The sequence below is a fragment of the Myodes glareolus genome, chromosome 3 (assembly GCF_982192425.1).
Source record: "Myodes glareolus chromosome 3, mMyoGla1.1, whole genome shotgun sequence".
Lineage (NCBI taxonomy): Eukaryota > Metazoa > Chordata > Mammalia > Rodentia > Cricetidae > Myodes > Myodes glareolus.
This window is the reverse complement of record NC_142028.1, coordinates 31,817,377-31,835,164: the sequence shown is the minus strand read 5'-3', so window position 1 is coordinate 31,835,164 and position 17,788 is coordinate 31,817,377. Positions and strand designations below refer to the sequence as shown.

Here is a 17,788-nt window from a genome sequence, read left to right as displayed (position 1 = left end):
TATGAGCCCTCCTAACCTAATTGTGTTACTCACCTTAAATACACGCCACGATAGCAGTATGGCCCACCTGTTCACAGTAAGTTCATGAGAATTATAGATATCTGCACATTTATTTACTGGAACAGTAAGGGAAAATCTAAGCGTGTGTTTAGATTTTAAAGATTCTTGCTTTTTCTGGCTCATCCCTGCCTAGTCACGTTACCCCAAAGCCGTGTGTTGTGACTTAGACATGTCACACTTCTCTTTGTTGTGGATGCTGTCTTCCTGATATTGCTAAAAGCCACTCGGGCGTCTTTGTAGGAAAAGCAGAAATAACATCTCTTTCTTCGTGGTGTGAGGATGACCCGGAGTGTGTCTGGGGAGGGAGGAGACCGGGAAGGGGAATGTAGAACTGCAGAAGCTTCCACGGACTTGAGTGGGTGGGAATGCCTCTAGAGTTAATCAAAAGAACCATTGCTTAGACCCAGAGTTCTCTCCCCACCTCAGTGAGGCAGAGAGCTCAGAGACTATCTGCTGCTGTACATTTACCAAAGCCAGAGACTTGCCACAGGTCGTGGGAACAGCCATGCTGCCTTTGGGAAGGTACCGATGAGCCATGCTGTGGGTAAAATCCCTATGAATGCTCAAAACTGCACAGACATGGGGGCAACCTGGAAGAATTTTAGGAAGGACCAGCCACCTCCTAAGCTGTTGCCAAGGCGTTATGACTCATCCCTCCTGGCCCATCTTGCACACAGCACAGCTGGCTTCCGCATGGCTGGTTTGATATCTGTGTCGGGTGCTGTGAGCACATGGGCTTCGCATGCGGACTGTAAAATCCAGCAGCTCTGTCCCAGCCTTGCCCCCAGCCCCTTTACATCCACACATATAGGTCAACCGTGCTGGCTGTCAGCACGGACAGCAGAGGTAAGGAAGGCTCTGAACCCGAGGCCAGTTCAGCTCCAGGCAGGAAGCCTTGGCTTCTGCTGCTCAAGTGACGGTCCCCTGGGCCTGTTGGCTTTGTTTTCCAGAACGATGACAGCTTCTTAAGCATAATCTATGACGCCTATCTCTTCAGTGTGACACAAGCGGCCATGAGGAAAGCCACCTAGCCAACTACATGAGAGCAAAGACTGTGAGGATGGACTCTCTAGGTCCTTCCTGTGGACTGGTGGGACCAAACATGTTTCTGCCTTTTTAACAGAGTATAGTAATACAAAGTAAAATGGTTTTGTACTGTCGAATATCTTGGGGGTTTTTTGTTCCTTGTATTTGAAGAATTCCATCTTCCTGTATACAAATTGAGTGGGTAGATGATTCGAGCTCAGGTCATATAAGATTGAATTTCTCCTACATTTATGAGGCCATTCTAAGAAGAATTGGGCTCTTCATAGGAGGGGATGTTCTCATAGTCATTTATTAATAGCTCAAGCTAAAGAAAGCAATTTCCTGGTACTGGGCTCTGTGTGCCATGGTGCTTGATAACCACCAGGGGGCAATATTACCCCACAAGTTATCTACTAAGGGTTTCCTGAGCTCTTAAAAGCAATGATTACTTTAACAAAGTCAGCCTTTCATTTGTAAAGCTCCATTCGGTGTGTTTCATCTGAGCCTTTGGAGAAAGAGTCTTCCTGAAGGCGTTTCTGGCCAGTTTCTCTCTAGGCGCTGTCGCCAGTGGCCCAAGACATGACGCAACACTCACATTTCTCAATTCAGGATACTCCTTGAAACCCAAACAGTAGGACCAGCTGCCCTTGCTTTCAAACAGTCACTCAACTCACATTTAGAAACTGCTAAAGGGGAGGTCGCATGAGAATAGGTAGTGGCTATTTGTGGGCAGAAGGTCAACAGTTCTCTGAGCTCTGTGGAGTCCTGCTGCTGTGCCCTGTGCTGAGATAAGCACAATCCTGGAGGGAGGCAGAAGAGCCTAGCGGTCCCCTAAGGGTGGGTGAGTGTGGACATTGATCCCTGCTGAATATGCACAATGAATAAAGCTTCTTGTTTTTACTGTCTTAGATATTCCTGGATTGTAAAAAGATCTTTGGGTTAGTGCTTCCTAGAAGAACCTTATTCTTTCTATGGAGAGTTTAAAATGGAGGCCGGGATGGGGGTGCAGGTTTCCTTCCAGCTTCTGATGCCCAGAACAGGACCAGAAGCCTTTGGGCTTTATTCATCCCTCCTAGCAGCAGGGGACACTACCTGTCCTATAGGAGGGCAGGCACGCTTTTCCCTAAGGAAGAATGGCCGGCTGGGAAGGAGCTGCCCTCTGCCTGGCCTCACTGTGCACTGTGCTTTGTCCCACATCTGCTGCGTCAGCCTGTGGAAGGGATGCCTCCTGTATATTATCCCACACTGCTGGGAGCCCATAGAAATCTCCCAAACACTCGCCAGTAATTATGCATGCCTCCACAGTCTTATAAGAAGAAGGAAGCCAGAGAGACGTCTGTGGTTCTGTGGTCCTAAGTCTGTAAAAACAGCATCACTTTGGTAACATGTCTACTAAAATTGGAGCAATATTAGGCTGGGATATGGCACCATGGAGAGCACTTGCCTACATAAGGCTATGGGTTCAATCCCTAGCACTTAGAAAAACAAAACAGGCCAAAAAAAAAAAAAAGGCCAGTGACCAGTCTGTAAAAATGTGGTTTGGTGATAAAAGTAAACAAAATAAAATCATGGAGAACAGTTTAACATTCTATAATTGCATGTTTAAAGATGCTTCTCTAGCCAGAGAAAGATGAATTTCATTCCTAACGTTTCTTATGTATTTGTGTCAATGAGTAGCTTTATTTTATGAAATAGTTTCCCTTTCTTCACATGAATGAGTAAAACTGTAGCAGCAGCAGCTTCTGCCCTTGGCAGAGCAAGTCAGGATGGGAGGTCAGAGGGTGTGCAGCCTTTTTAGACCAAAGCTACAGTCATCTGTTTTGACAAAATGGTGCGTTCTCCATCGTCCACTGTAGTGAGTCACCTTAAAAGCAGCAAGCCAATTCCTTTAGACCAAAGATGGCCACCTGCAGGACAGTCAGGATGGGTGCTTGTAACATGAGGGCCGGCTTGTTGGGGTTTCTGTCCCGCCTGGTACCCCACAACTGGCAAGTTCCAAAGAGAACCACACGGAGTCTACATTAGGTTATAAACTGATTGGCCCATTAGGTCAGGCTTCTTGTTAACTCATAACTTATGTTACCCCATTATCCTTATCTACATTAGCCACATGGCTCCGTACCTTTCTCAGCTGGGCAAGTTACGTGCTGCCTCTTCGGTGGTCTGCACAGGAGAGGCGGAGGGAGCTTCTGCTTCCAGAATACTCCCAGTCTCTTTGCTCCACCCTTACTTCCTGTCTGGCTTTCCCGCCTATACTGCCTGCCTGGCCAATCAGCATTTTATTAAAATATGATTGACAGAATACAGACAATTCTCCCACACCAGGTGCTTCCCTCCTTACCTCAGCAGGTGAGAGTTGCCTTCTATGGAACTCCATGGACACAGGAAGAAACAGGTCAGAATGGTTTTCTAGGCACCCAGGACTGAACTTCCTGTGTAAATTAACATTTCCTCTTCCCGCGCGCCTCCTGAACTCAAATTCAGCTTCCACTTCATGGTCTCTGCCCCAGCAGCTGTTTTGACCTCCTTGGATTTCAGGTAGAGCCTGGAATACTGTGACTAACGGCAGCTTCATCCAGTGCGCTGGGTGTCACCTTGCAGAGCCAAGGGAGTCGGGTGGCCAGGAGTGGAAGGTGGAGCATGAGTGGAGTCCCTTGGCCCTGCCTTCAGCTCCTGGACAAGTCTCTTTATGAGACCCCTTATTAATGAATTAGAGACCTCACAGAGTCCAAAAGACTAAACTGTCGCTGGGCGGTGGTGGCGCACGCCTTTAATCCCAGCACTCGGGAGGCAGGGGCGGGCGAATCTCTGTGAGTTCGAGGCCAGCCTGGTCTACAAGAGCTAGTTCCAGGACTGGATCCAAAGCAACACAGAGAAACCCTGTCTCGAAAACCAAATAGATAGATAGATAGATAGATAGATAGATAGATAGATAGATAGATAGATAGATAGATAGATAGATAAAAACAACAACAACAACAAAAAAATCACTAAACTGTCATGGTCCAGGGCTGCATGACAGTCATTGGGAGGGACCCATAGCTGCTGGGGCAGGGTCTCCTACCATCGCTCTGACAGCATGTGCCTGAGGGCCACCTTGCTGTGTCCCCCTACTTTACTGATGCGGTGGAAGCAGTCTTGCCCCTTCTTTGTGAAGGAACTCGTGAACCACAGTGCTGATGTCACTGTATTCCCGAGCGCACCCCTGGCTTGTTAAGTTCCTGTCATTGTGACAGCAAGCCTGAGATGAATCCACTTGAAGGGTAAATGTTTTCCTTTGGTACACAGTTCCAATAGTTTCAGTGTGTGGCCGGCTGACTCTGTTGATGTGAGGTAGAAAGCCGGGGTGGAACAAAGCTGTTTACCTTGTGGCAGCCGGGAAGCAAAGAGGAAGAGAGGTCTGTGCTGGCTAGATCTGTGTCACCTTCACACAAGCCAGAGTCATCAGAGAAGAGGAAACCCAGTTCAGAAAATGGCTCCTTAAGATAGGGCTGTAGGCAAGCCTGTAAGGCGTTTTCTCAATTAGTGATTGATGGGGGAGGGCTGAGCCCATTGTGGGTGGTGCCATCCCCAGGCTGGTGGTCCTGGGTTCTGGAAGGAAGCAGGCTGAATGAGCCATGTGGAACAAGGCAGTAAGCAGCTTCCCTCCGTGGCCTCTGCATCAGCTCCTGCCCCCAGGTTCTGGCCCTGCTTGAGTTCCTTCTTGGCTCTCTTCAGTGATGAGCTATGATTTGAAAATGTACACCAAATAAACTCTTTGCTCCCCAGCTTGCTTTTGGTCATGGTGATTCTTCATAGCCATAGTAGTGCTAATTAAAACAGGGTCCCAGAAGTATCCCCTCCAAGGACCTGCCTCCCAAGCCTCGTTTCCTTTCACACTGTCCACTGCCTCCCAGGAACATCACATATTGGGGACCAAAGCCTTTAACACAAAGGTCTTCGGGGGACATTTCAAATCAAAACTATAGCAAGCAGCATTTTACTTGCTAAGTCAGAAAAAGCAGTACTGTTCAATAGTTGTGTAGGCCCCAAACATCCTAGAGACACATCATTCTGCCTCGCCACTTAGACCAGGCAAAGTGGCCACTGCAGTGGGAGAACCTGTGTTTGCATATTCAAGAGCTGTCTGCCATGATAGATAGCCAGTCCTGCTGCTTCTTAGCCACTTGCAACCAGCTCTTTCCAGCCCTGTCCAAAGCTAGACCTGTAGCTCCAAACAAGACCTCCCACCACCCATAAGGCTCTGGGAAGGTGTTGAAGAGTGGGTAGAAGTAAGAGCCAGAGACCAGAGTGAAAGCTAGGAAATGCCACTGTGTGGACTTGATGGCTTTTCAGCCATTCCGTCACAGCTGTAGGTGACCACACTGGCCCACCCAAGAGGTCCCTATCAGCAGGTCAAGGAAGGGGAGGTTCTCACGGGGCCCCACCCTTTATCTCTGAAATACCAGCTGTGATTGATAGACTCTGGGAGAGGGGAGCCACTTTAGTCATCTTTAGATGTGTACCCATTGCTGAGCCCAACAGGTACTTCCAAATCCATGGGCACATAGGTGGCCCTGTGATGTCACAGATGGCCCCGGGATGTCAGGGAGTCACAAGGCAAAATGAATAGACCAGAACACAGATTTATTGGGAAGAGGGTTGGTAGGAACAATAGGAAGTGGCAGTAAGAGTGGTGAGCGTGCAATGCACACATGTGTGAGATTGTTTAATAACAAATTTAATTCATAAAAAGATAAAATAATAGCACATAAAGTATAGAAAACTTAGCATTTAAAAAGAGAGCGAGAAAGGCCCAGGGCAAAGCCTCCCAGGCTGAAGGAGCTCCCTAAGGACACAAGTTGTTAGTGTCGTTCTGCTTTGAGGCCCAGGGACACTGTTTCCTCTTGAGCAAGATTGGTACAAATGGGGAAAAGTACACCTCTCCTCCAGAAACTCCAGCCCTGAGCATCTTAGCCTGTCCTGTTCCTTCGTGGGTGCTAAAGAGAACCCACCGGTTTTGTATGGTCAGCTACTTCCCTGAGCCCCTTGTGAGGTGCTAAGGATGGGAAGTGTACATAAAAAAGCAAGCACTCAGCCCTGGGCCTTGCTGCCTTCAGCCATCAGCCAGCCCAGGCGCAGAGAAGACAAGCCTGACTGGGGTGTCGAGGCGACGCAGACAATGAGGTCCCAGGCTATGGGGACAAACCCGCTGCTCACATTTGCCAGCAAAGAACCCCTCCCCCTTCAGATAACGTCTGCCTCATCTAGACATGGCCTCTTTCCCTGTTTTCGGAGGAGTCAGTTTGCTTCCCAGCTTTGGAGGGTTGAGTCATCGCTAAGGTTAATTTATCATTTGCAGCCAGCTGGTTGTAGCCATGCTTTGTCATGTGAAGCTGGCTGGCTGAACATATTGGTAAGCCTTTCCAGTGTAGTGCTGAATACTTGACTTGCAGATTGCAAATGCTTGGCACTCCGAGCCTCTTACAATTAGGGAGCGAGAGGGGCGGTTACAGATTCTCGGTGTGTTTAACCCAACCTTGCTTATTCAGACAGATTTTTCACCAAATTTAGTTCTGAGTAATGTCTTCCAACAGCTTAGGGCTCCAAGAAAAGTACACAAATAAAAACCATGTGTGAAGACTGTGGTCTTAAACACCAACAGGGGGGAGAAAAGCAGATCTCTGTTGGTAATGAATGGTCTCCAAGGGCCAGACAGACAGCATGGGGTGGGGGTGAGGGTACGTTGAGCCAGCTCTGGATGCAGCTTAGGCTAAGTCCCAGAGCTGCTGGAGATGAAAATGGATGGAACTCAAAACCTGGCAAGTTGGTGAGGGACATGGCAGATCGGAAGTAAAGGGTGTTCTAAATAGGCAAGAGAAGGGGTTGTGAGCCAGTGCCGACAGTTTTCCTCAGAAGTGTGAGGACCAAGAGCAGAGTCCTAAGTACTTGTGAAAAAGCCAAGGTGGAGTCCCCCAGTCTTACAGGGAGAGTCAGGTGACACCGGAGGTAACAAGAGCCCAGCTCTACAGACACCGATCCAAGGCCAGTCCTTTTCTGTGGCCTGCCGAGCAAGTGGGCACACCTACCAGCCCCTCAACAGGTCCAGCTCCTTCCAGAGGCCTGCCCTGCCTTCCAACCATCTGTCTGGTGTACACAGCACATTGACACCTACACCATTCCAGAGCTTGAGACCAAGACGGCAGGCCTAAGATCTGGGCTGTCACGGGCTCCTTATCCCAAGTGATGCTGTGCCAAGGGCTGTACTGGGTGAGAATGACCCGGATTCAGGTTCCGCCTCGTCTCCTCCACTGCATGAGTACAAGAATTGCTGTCTTGGGGCTGGGGGGGGGGATGGTTTCCATGAGCCTAGAATTGACACTTAGCTTGAACCACACATGTTTAGAGTGTGTACCAGTGATCCTGTTTCCAGCAGTTCTGCAGAACGTGTACCACTCGGCCTCAGAGGGGAGGCATGGCCCGGCTCCTCCTTATCGTCACCCAGAGTCTTCTCCTATAAATAGCTCATGTGACAGTTTTGTATTTTCTGCCCATGACACTTTTCCAGACTCATGGGTTTCTTAAGCTTATTCCCCCACTATGTCCTGCCAGTGCTTCCAGAGTCAGAGAAAGGAGCCCCACACAATATCCATAGACAATGAATCCCGAAATCATAAGGGGCTCTATTCTGTGGCCTCTTCTTCACGTTCATGGCCATGCCCCATCAGATGCTGTCATCTTATCGACGTCAAACCGCCACGTTAGCTGAGAGGCGGCCATTCCTGGCTTCCCATCCTCCTCAGTACCTTTCCTAATCCTCCACTCTTCCTTTACTCAAAAAGAGTGTACCTGTGCAGCCCCAAATATCCAGAGAGCACACCCGTCTTCCCATCTGCTGGAAATGGGCTGTCTCCCAAGCTCCTTGCCACACACTAAGTTGGGAGCCTCTCCATTTGCTTGTGGTATCAATATGCACCAAGCCTTCTGTGCACAGGCTGTGGGCTGCACTGGAGACACCTCGCAATCCAGGACAGAGGGCGGTTGATTATAAAACAGTATCGCCAGGGTAATCGTTATTGGGCCTGCGCTATTGTGAAGAATATGAAGCAAAGAGGAGGCGGGGCCAAAGGGTTCCAGGAGGAGGTGATATCCGAGTAGTTCCTAAGACTGTGATGGAGCTCGTCAAAGGGGCAGAGGTTGGTGCTGAAGGCAGAAACCACATAGGCAGGGAGCAGCAGCCACCCTGTTTGATGTGGGGCGGGAGAACAGGTAGAGTACAGGCTGCTGTGCTAGAACTTAGAAGAGAAGGTGTGACTGAAGGAGGCCATCTGGACCTACACACAGTGGGATTATGCCTGGATTCTAGCAGAAAGGGATGCTCAGGTCCTCGTCTTTCCTCAGCTCCCTGGCAGCTGCGGAGGGGGACAAATCCAAGAGAACATGAGGAGCTGTAACGGTCAGACATCCATCTGTGAGGAAGGATCCAATTAACCACCTTTGCAGGAGATGGGGAGGGTTCAACTGTCTCAGAATTTGGTTTGTGTCTATCTCTGTTAGCTCCGTTGCTTTGAGCCTGCAGGAAAACTTAAACACACACACACACACACACTTCAAGTCCGTTTCTCCATTTGGATAATAAGGTAGATTATAGAAGTTAGCTTGATTCGGGAAATAACCAGGCTAGCTAAAAGATAAAATAATCATTAAGGGGAAAACTCATGAAACAGGAACGAGAAGTTCAAGCTCAGCTGTGCTGCGGGAGAACTGCAGAGAGAGGGGGCACCAAAGCCCCACCCTAACTTGGTCCCACCTCTTAAAGATAATCGGTTGGCAAAGATTCTTCATCACCAGATGTTGTGGAATATTAGTTTAAAGACATAGTGCATTCATTTATGCTGTAGAACATTTGTTTAATGATACAAAGATATGTTGCATTCTTTTATGTTGCATTTGTTTAACTCTGTGAAGCTGTGTCACTTTGCCTGTCTAAGTACCTGATTGGTCTAATAAAGAGCTGAATGGCCAATAATGAGGCAGGAGAGAGAAATAGGTGGGCTTGGCAGGGGAAAAATGAGAGGAGTTAACTAGGGAATAGAACAAGGAGTGAGAAAAGGAAGGGGAGAAGGAGAAGGGTACCAGGGGCCAGCCACAAAGCCGCACAGCCATCCACAAAGTAAGAAAGAATGACAGATATGATGAAGAAAGGTGAAAAGCCCAGGGGCAAAATGTAGTTAGAGAAAGAGGATAATTTAAGTTAGAAAAGCTGGCTAGAGAAAAGCCACGCTAACCGGGATGCTTCTGTCAACCGTTAGCAATAACACTAGATATTACCTTGGACCGTCCTTGGAAAACAAGAACAAACAGTTTATATACGTACCACCATGAACACCCACCCAGCCGCATATCCTGCCCTAGGGACTGTGCTGCTCAACCATGGAGTTAATATCAGCCTTAGACCAACTGCCTGGAAGACACCAAGCTGCAGACGAATGGTTCCACGCCAGACTGGGAACCTGACTTCCAGCTGAGCTTTGCTCTGCTGACTGTGATGAAAGCCCAGAGGTGCAATCAGTGGGCGACACTTTTCTCTGCTGAACGAAGGCTTGGACCACATGTGATATTTTCCAGTCTCCACATCTAGGCTCTCTCTGTTTGGGCCCAAAGATGTAAGATTAGAGAGGTTATGTGCTTCATCCCCTCTGGACAATGGCCTTCACTCTTTCTCCACAGCTGCCCAGAGGCAGCCCAGGCAGCCCAGAAAGAGACTCTGGGGAGTTCAGGGGATGAACTTCCAGTCCCATCCAGCTCTGCCATCCGCTGGATCTGAGGGTTTTGCTTTCCTATGCCTCCCTTGGAAAGCCCAGCGTGGGTCCTCCCTGAACAGGTTGTGTGGGGGTGGTTCTGAGCCAGCACAGCGCATCTGCACATGGGAGCAGCTGAACAGCCCCTGCCCACTTCCCTCAGATGCCACGTCTCTTATGCTCAACTCAGTACAACCTTGGGCATAGGTGCTGGGTAGGTTGTGAGTGTGAGAAAGAATCTCACAGGCGCCAGCTCAGAGGGGAGCTGAAAACTGCCCAAAGAGGTAGGCCGTTGGTGCACATTCAGCCCTCAGCAGCCTCCCTTGGACTGGACACTTTCCTGCCACCCAACACCTTTCTCCTCAAGCTAATGGCTCAGGCATTAGTCAACCCTTAGAAGTCTGGGTTTATTTATAAAGCTGCTGCTTTTCCTTGAGCATCTACACGCCCTACAGGCATTAATTAAAAAAGCAAGCCCCGGAGGTGAGAAGGAGGAGTTTGGGGATTTTTTTTAGGGGGCCAGTTCTCCAGCTCTGGCGTTCTCTTTAATTTTTCAATGTCTCTAGAACACAAATAGACAAAAACGATGGTACACCCATTTGAACCCTTTCACACATGTACACACATACACATTCGCCCATGCACGCGTGCACACACAACACACACACACACCTCTTCAGGCTGCTTCCAGCATCCTTCACAAAACCTCCATCACCTTTGTTCTATGCATCCCTAGCTTTATCCCCGGTGGGTTGGCACCTACAAGCTATTCCTAGTAAATGCACAATCAATCAGAGGGAGGCAGTGACCTTGCTTGTCACCTTGAATGACTATTCCCCTCCTCTAAAAAAAAATCCTTTCTATGTGCCCTATACACTCCAGCCAGAGTCATCTGTCTCCTGGCTGTGGAAAAGTGGCAAGCCCCAGGAAAATGGGATAGGTGTCCAGAAGAGGTCTAGGACCAAGGAGGGCGATTCAGGATCTGTTGGAACATGGCCTCTTTCTGGGGCTTCCTAAAATGCCACTGGTTGGGCCCCTTTAACAATAGAAACTTACTTTCCCACAGCTCTAGAGTCCAGAAATCCAGACCAAAGTGTCAGAGGGCCGAGTGTCTCTGAGGCCAGGGAGAAAACTCTGCTCTGTGGCGGCTGGCAGCTGACAGCTGGCATACTTCGCTTGGAAAAGCATCACATTGTCCCTGCTTCCGTCTACACACATTGTTCTCCTTGCTGTGCCCAAATCTGCTCCGTCCCCTTTCTGTAAGGACATCAGCTGTGTTGGATTAGGCTCCACTTCACTCCAACAAGACCTTACCCTGACCGATGACTGTAGTCCTGTTTCCAAATAAGGACCTACTCTAGGGTACCGGAAGCCAGGTCGCCAACATGTGCATCCAGGAGGGGACACAATCCAACTTAAAGCAACCATGCTTCTGGAGTTCCACAAATCAGGGGCCCTCCTACATTGACAGGCGACCTTCAGGCACTCACCAGGAAGACAGCAGGATTGATGCCCATTGACAATGCTAATTATGTTTCAGCTGGAGAACTCACTCTGGACTTGAAGTGCAAGTTTCCCCAAGCTGAATTTAGAGACCTGTGTGTAAGTTGCTGGACCTTCCCAGCATGAGCTGTTATGGCCCTGACTCCTGCTGTTGTCGATGCTTTTATATAAATGTGATTATGAGACTTTATTCTTTATTACTTGACATCTTCACCGTGTTTATTTGCTTTGCTGTGTAGTATTCAGATGCATGAATGTTTGAATTGTTGGACTTTGATAAACCTTAGGTTTTTCCAGACTTTGGACTTTTACAAGTAACACAATGAACATTTTTTTCATAGAGCTTGTGCTGGTCTTCTCAGCTTGCTTTTTCCCAAGGGTGGAAGTGTGGGGCATTGAGTTGTAGATGTTCCCCAGCCCCAAGACTCTTCCTTGGGTCGCATATGAACTCCTCTGGCTACACATCCACATCACAGCAAGATATTGCCCTCCCTTTCAGCCACTCTGGTGGGGCATGGCTCATGCTCTGTACCCTGTTGCAGATGAAATGACTGTAGATTATCTTGTGGGAAAAGCTTGACCAACATATGGGCCCATTTCTCCATGGGCTTTGCTCTTCCATATTGGTTGTAATTCTTCATACATTCACATATGCAGCATTTGTTGCCTTGGACAGAATCGCTTTCTTCCCATCTGTTTTTTACCCTTATTGTCTTAATAGTGCTTCCTGACATAGTATACTTGCTCATAATTTTAATGAAATATGCCATTATTTTTCTATTAGTGAATTTTGCATTATTTTGCATTTCTGTCAATGCTATTGTGTTATGAACTTGATTCTCCTTGCCCACCAAATGCTACATTGCTGCTTTCTGTCCTCATGCCAGGTGTGTATCTAGTCAATCACTTCTTGCCACTGTATCCTATGATGCACATGTCCCTGCTCCGTTCACACCAGACCTACGGTTTCCCTTGTGACCCAGCCTCCATAAACCAGTGTCTTTTTGTGAATCCACTGTACAGGTGGCAATAGGATGCTCAACCCAGCCATCCCACAAGCATTTGAAAACCTTCATCTCTATAATTGATGAAATCCTAATACAGAAGCCCAGGCTCCCACAATCCACCACCTACCTCACCCTTTTCAGCATTTCTCCTGAGTGTACCTGACTCTAGACAGAAGACTTTGAACCCATCTAAGAGCCAAGATACTGGTTTCCAGCTGTTAGCCAGCACCAAAGATACCTATGAAGCCAAGATGCCCACACCTTGGAGGTTGCCCTTAGCAAGTCTAGGCTGCCCTGGAGCGCCACTGGCTCTATCCCTAAGGCCTATGAAAGGGGTGCTCACTAGCTAAAGAGGAGGTCTACTGTACACACTGTGGGCACCCTGACAGGGTGGGTGGCAGGCACCTGTCCTTCCCCACCCTGCTTCCATTCCAGCAGACCCTGGATTTTCTAGAATTGCCTGTGTGGCTACATCCAGGAGGCATCTGTGATGTCTCTCATCTAGACATGGTGTCCTATTTCATGGTACCTTTAGTCAGGAAGGAGTGGAGAATGCTGTCTGCCCAAAGACAGGTAGACAGAAGTCTGCTGAGCAGTTTGGGCAGTATTTTGTTTACCTGACACAGGAGAGCTACAGAAAAATTAGCCACTCGCCTCCATCAAGATGCTATCATGTGTACAACGCCTGAAACAATGACAATCCAAACTTCAGAGAGTGGCAGATGGTGACAGTGCAAGGAATGTGGATCCTTGGTAACATCTTTGACCTGCTCTAGCCAATTTTGGGACCATCTGCCTTATAGAGAGATATTGGATTTTCATTATTTCAGTAACCTTGACCATGATGTTTTATGACAACAACAGAAAAGTAGCTAATACAGTGGCCATCCATATGTCCATGTGTATGAATATGTATATAAATGTTTGTGTATATTCACATGGTCTCAGGTATGTATATGCACATGCATATGTGATTGCGTGTAGATGTGTGAGAATGCATGTATCTTTGTGTTTACACACACATGTGTATGCTCCTTGCATTGTGTGCACGCACACTAGCGTGTGTGTGTGTCTGTGTGTGTGTGTGTGTGTGTGTGTGTTCATTTGTACTCAGGAGGTAGAATCAAGAAAATTGGGAGTTCTCGGTCACATTTGGCTACATAGTAACTTCAAAGTCATCCTGGGGTGCATGAGACCTTGTTTTAAAAATAATAAAACAGGATGATCTCACCTGTGAGATGGAACTTGGAAATGTTGGCTCTGATCAGATCATCTCAGATTTCCAATTTCAAATCCTGACTAGGGACATTCAACTAGTAAAACCACTGTAAATACACCCAAATAAAAATCTTCTAAATAGGAAGTGGACACAAAGTCCTAGCTCTAACCAAAAAGCTGTTTTCTATGGCTACCTGTGGAGATGGGGAAAGCTAATTTTCTCCAATGAAAGCCGCTGGACATATTGATGACACTCCAGGGCAGGCCCTGTGCCCAGGAGGATTTATCTAGCCAACACAAAATGGATTCCATTGTGTGTGTGTGTGTGTGCATGATTGCATGCGTGTGTGTTTTCCATTGTGTGTGCGTGCATGTATGTGTGTGTGTTTTCCATGGTGTGTACATGAGTATATGTGTGTGTTTTCATTGTGTGTGCGCGTGTGTGCATGTATGTGTGCGTGCATTGTGTGTGTGTGTGCGTGCGTGCGTGCGTGCGTGTGTGTGTGTGTGTGTAATTCTCGTGTTGTTTTGGTAACTTTTTGTCTGTGAGCCCCACCTCTCTTTGGCTTCCTGTGGTGAAAGAGGCAGCACAGGCCCTCACCAGACTCCAGCATCCTGCTTCTGGGAATTCTGACTCCAGGACCATGGACAGAAACCAAAGGCTCCATGTCACTTCTGCTGTCATAGGAACAGAGAGCAAATGACCAAGACCCAGCTCAATGACACTCATCCAAATGAGGGGGCCAGCTGTGGGAAGGGGAGGGCACCATTGCAGGTAGAGCCCCTGAGGGGACCACAGACTCCATAGTGTAGGCCCTGAAGCAGAGCACACAGGGAGTACAGGGACTTCATGAAACAACCCAAGCATGGCTGACTAACAGTAGTGCTTGGTGAGGCCAGATATAAGGAAAGCAGAAGAGGCACAGCAGGGACAAAAGGACACCTGCTGAAGATGGCAGGAAATAAAAGGAGGTGGCCTCCCAAGGGCTGAGGGACAGCTATACAGAAGGACAACTGTATGTCAGATTTCTGTCCAGGCTCCTACAGCGGATTCCTGCTGATGGGTTTATGAATAGAAAATAAAAGAACTAGACCCCAAAAGGTTCCCATGTCAATTCGCCTCCAGAGGTGCACATGAGGGGCAAGCAGAAGAACCTCAAGGTTAGGCCATAGAGAGTAACTAACTGTAATCTGGGGGTGAGTGGGGGACAGGATTTTGTACAATGTGGCGGTTGACCAGATGTCATTGAGTGTTGAATAGACAAGTAAAGCATATATAGTCATGATGGCATGATACAGTCTCGAGAAGAAAGTCTTCCGGCACATGTGACGTGTGTAAACTAAGGTCACTGTGCTGAGTAGGGGAAGACAGTGATGGAGGGATGAAAATGACATGACTTCACTCAAATGAGGCAGTCGAAATCCGAGACGGAAAGTGGAGAGATGACTTCCGGCTGGGTGGAGGGGATGGGGAATCTTTGTCTGATAGGTTTTCCTTGGAGCAGGTCAAAACTCAAGTGAGAAGCATCGTTTGCAGAGGGGTGAGTGTGCACAGCCTGTGAGGTCCGGGTCCCCTTCCCTCTGTCCTCAGTGCCCGCACAGCCTAGCTCCACAAAGTAGGTTGGTCATGTCCTCCTAGGGACACTCAGCGGGTTATGAGGGTCCTTCAGGGTCTGGGCCCAGTGCAGCTCTGAACAAGCTCAGCTACTGGAGCGGGAAATCCTCATTCCATCGAGCTTGGAAACTGTTCTGTGGACACGGGATGGCCTCTTGGGAGCAGAAGGGCGTGCTGGCCCAGCTGCTCAGAGCCGGAATCAGGGTAATCCTACTGAGGTCCCCCCACTCCTGCACTAACCCCTCTTCTGGCAACTAGAAGGGATTAGAGGAGAGGCCAAAGGATTAGAGGGGGGTGTTTGCTCACTGCCCCTCCCTCTGAACAGCAAAGCCTCGATCATTTGGGGCTGCCCCTCTGCTAGCTGCAGCTGGAGGCAGAGCCTTTAACTTGGGACCTGCCATCAGGGAGAACGCTTGGATGCCCAGGGATCCAGGTAGCAGCTAGCACACTTACAGCAGGGGCTTGGTCTTCCCCTTCGCCATTCCCAGTGGAAGCATCATGCCAAGATGTCCCACTCTGCCCTCCAACTACAACCAGGGCCACTGTGGACGGTGGTCAGCAGCCTGGACCTTCCTGAGGAAGATGCCGATCATCCTGTGGTTGCTGCTGTTGAACACCTCCCTGACTGCTGTGAGGGGCCAGACCAGAATTCCTCTGGAAACGTAAGCCTGAGTTCGATCCTACCCTGAAGACCCTTCTCATGGCCTTCTCCCCTCTGGTCAATTGTCCTGCCTCTGAGAGACCCTTTCCTTCCTGCCTCTATCCTCCTCAGATCCTTGCTGATTTTGGAGCCTACCTGCCCTTACCTCCGGGCTTTGTGTGGTTGATGTCAGGGCTAGATGAGGGTGTAGGTTTCCAGCTGGGGGGATAACTACAAGAGAGGGTGGGATTGGGCTACCATGGTTCTAGAAGTGGCTCCTGAGGGCTCATTGGATGATCTGTGCTTGCACACTGAGAAAGGGTAAAGCCACTGTCAATGGACAGCCAGGATGGTGCCTCCAAACAGCAGACCCTTGTCTAGGAACTCGGTTAGGATGGGTTCCAATGACCTCATTCTTTCTCTACCTCTCTGCCTCCTTCAAGGCTTTGATTCTACACCCCACTATGACATTCATCGTTTCCATCTGATACAATCTCTCTGGGTGTTTGTTCTTTAGTGTGGAACATTCCAGATTCTAAGGGGAGTCGAGCATCCTAGACTGACTCTTCACAGTTCACATCTGAGCATAACTGTGATAGAACCTTAGCTTCAGGACAGGGGCCCAGGCAGCAGTGTTTCTGCTTTGGGAAGAGTGGGCTTCCTTGACACAGTGACCCCTCCTTGCTCTGTTCAATGCTGCCTTCATCTCAGACAGTCCCTTGGTGATGGAGGTAATGCCATTCTCCAATCACACAGACCCAAAGATGAAAGTGCTGGAATCCATGCTGGTGAGCCAGCCTGGTGTTTGAGACATCCCCTGCAGCCTTGCATAAGCTGAGCAGTCTTTATCTCAGAAGGCAAGTTCCAGGATGGCAGGGGGCCAAGAAAAGACGTCTGGCATCCAGGCAGGCCGTACACAGAGAAACCTCGGGAGCAGCATGGGATAGCTGCCTCCACAAAACCCTGTTGCTGCTTGCCTGTCCCAGGAGGACAGAGATCTGCCACCCACTCTCCTCCCTCTCTCGCCAGGTCCCTTGCAGTCCTCGGCCTCTGTCCTGTTGACCTTGGCACTCAACCTCAGCCATGGCCACTTGCCCTCCGCATCTGTTCTACAAAAGGGTGCCAAAAGTCTCCTGCTGACTGATCCTGGAGACTGTGGCCCCCACCCACCTTGTCTCTTAGGGTGCTCCCCTTTTCTCTTGATACCCCACACCTCGATTCCTGGAGCACAATGACTGGCTTCCCGTGGGCGTCTGAGTGATTTTCCTGCCAACTTCAAGAGAATCTTGCCATCTTCATGCCCCTGAAACCATGGGTGCCCCACTGCCTGTCACCACAGATCAACCCATACTACACACTTTCCTTGCCAAAGGTCCATTCGCCCTGTGTCTCAGTCCTTTTCTTGTCCTAATTAGCTCTACCCAGTCTCTTACCTACCAGACCCCATACTCAGTGCCTGTGCACGTTTCTTCCTGAGCATCATGGGAGCTCATCAAGCATGCTGTGTTTCTGTGACCCCTAAAGTTATGGGGTGTGCAACCGACCCAATGACACTTGCTGACCTTGTGTCAGTAGGTTGATGTTCAACAAAGCCCAAGCGACATTCATCACCTTCCTCTCTCCTTGATTCACTCAGGCCACCTTCCTTACAGCCCCAGCAATGGTCAACAAGTCAAGCTGGAGGGCTTGAAGTCATTTCCCACTGCTCCAAGCTCTCTACCTAAAATTCTTTTCCAGCTCTTACCACGCTAACCTCCATCCCACTATAGATGCCGAATTCAGATTCTGCCTCCTCGGCTTCTTCCCTCCCCACCATCGCCATCCTCCTCCAAAAGTGTGCGGCTGCTATGGAGATGGTGTGACATGCAGTCAGACCTCAGTCAGTGCCAGTGAGAGTGGATGCTGCTGACCTTAAAGGAGCCATACTTACTCTGGTTGC

At 49.0% G+C, this 17,788-nt stretch overlaps 2 protein-coding genes across 11 annotated transcripts in view; both read left to right on the top strand.

Annotated features, from left to right (window-relative positions):
- Positions 1-1,996, top strand: part of Dcp1b (decapping mRNA 1B) — a 41,570-nt gene extending 39,574 nt beyond the window's left edge. For all 8 annotated transcript variants that reach the window (XM_085686990.2, XM_048444416.3, XM_085686988.2 and 5 more), the window contains one exon: positions 1,011-1,996. In XM_085686990.2, coding sequence (XP_085543116.2) covers positions 1,011-1,091 — 81 coding nt within the window. In that variant the 3' untranslated portion in view covers positions 1,092-1,996. The remainder of the gene's footprint in view (positions 1-1,010) is intronic.
- A 13,711-nt stretch (positions 1,997-15,707) lies between these two features.
- The window catches only part of Cacna2d4 (calcium voltage-gated channel auxiliary subunit alpha2delta 4), a 100,561-nt gene continuing 98,480 nt past the window's right edge, over positions 15,708-17,788 (top strand). For all 3 annotated transcript variants that reach the window (XM_087904333.1, XM_087904332.1, XM_087904331.1), the window contains exon 1: positions 15,708-15,871. In XM_087904333.1, the coding sequence (XP_087760459.1) occupies positions 15,708-15,871 (164 nt within the window). The remainder of the gene's footprint in view (positions 15,872-17,788) is intronic.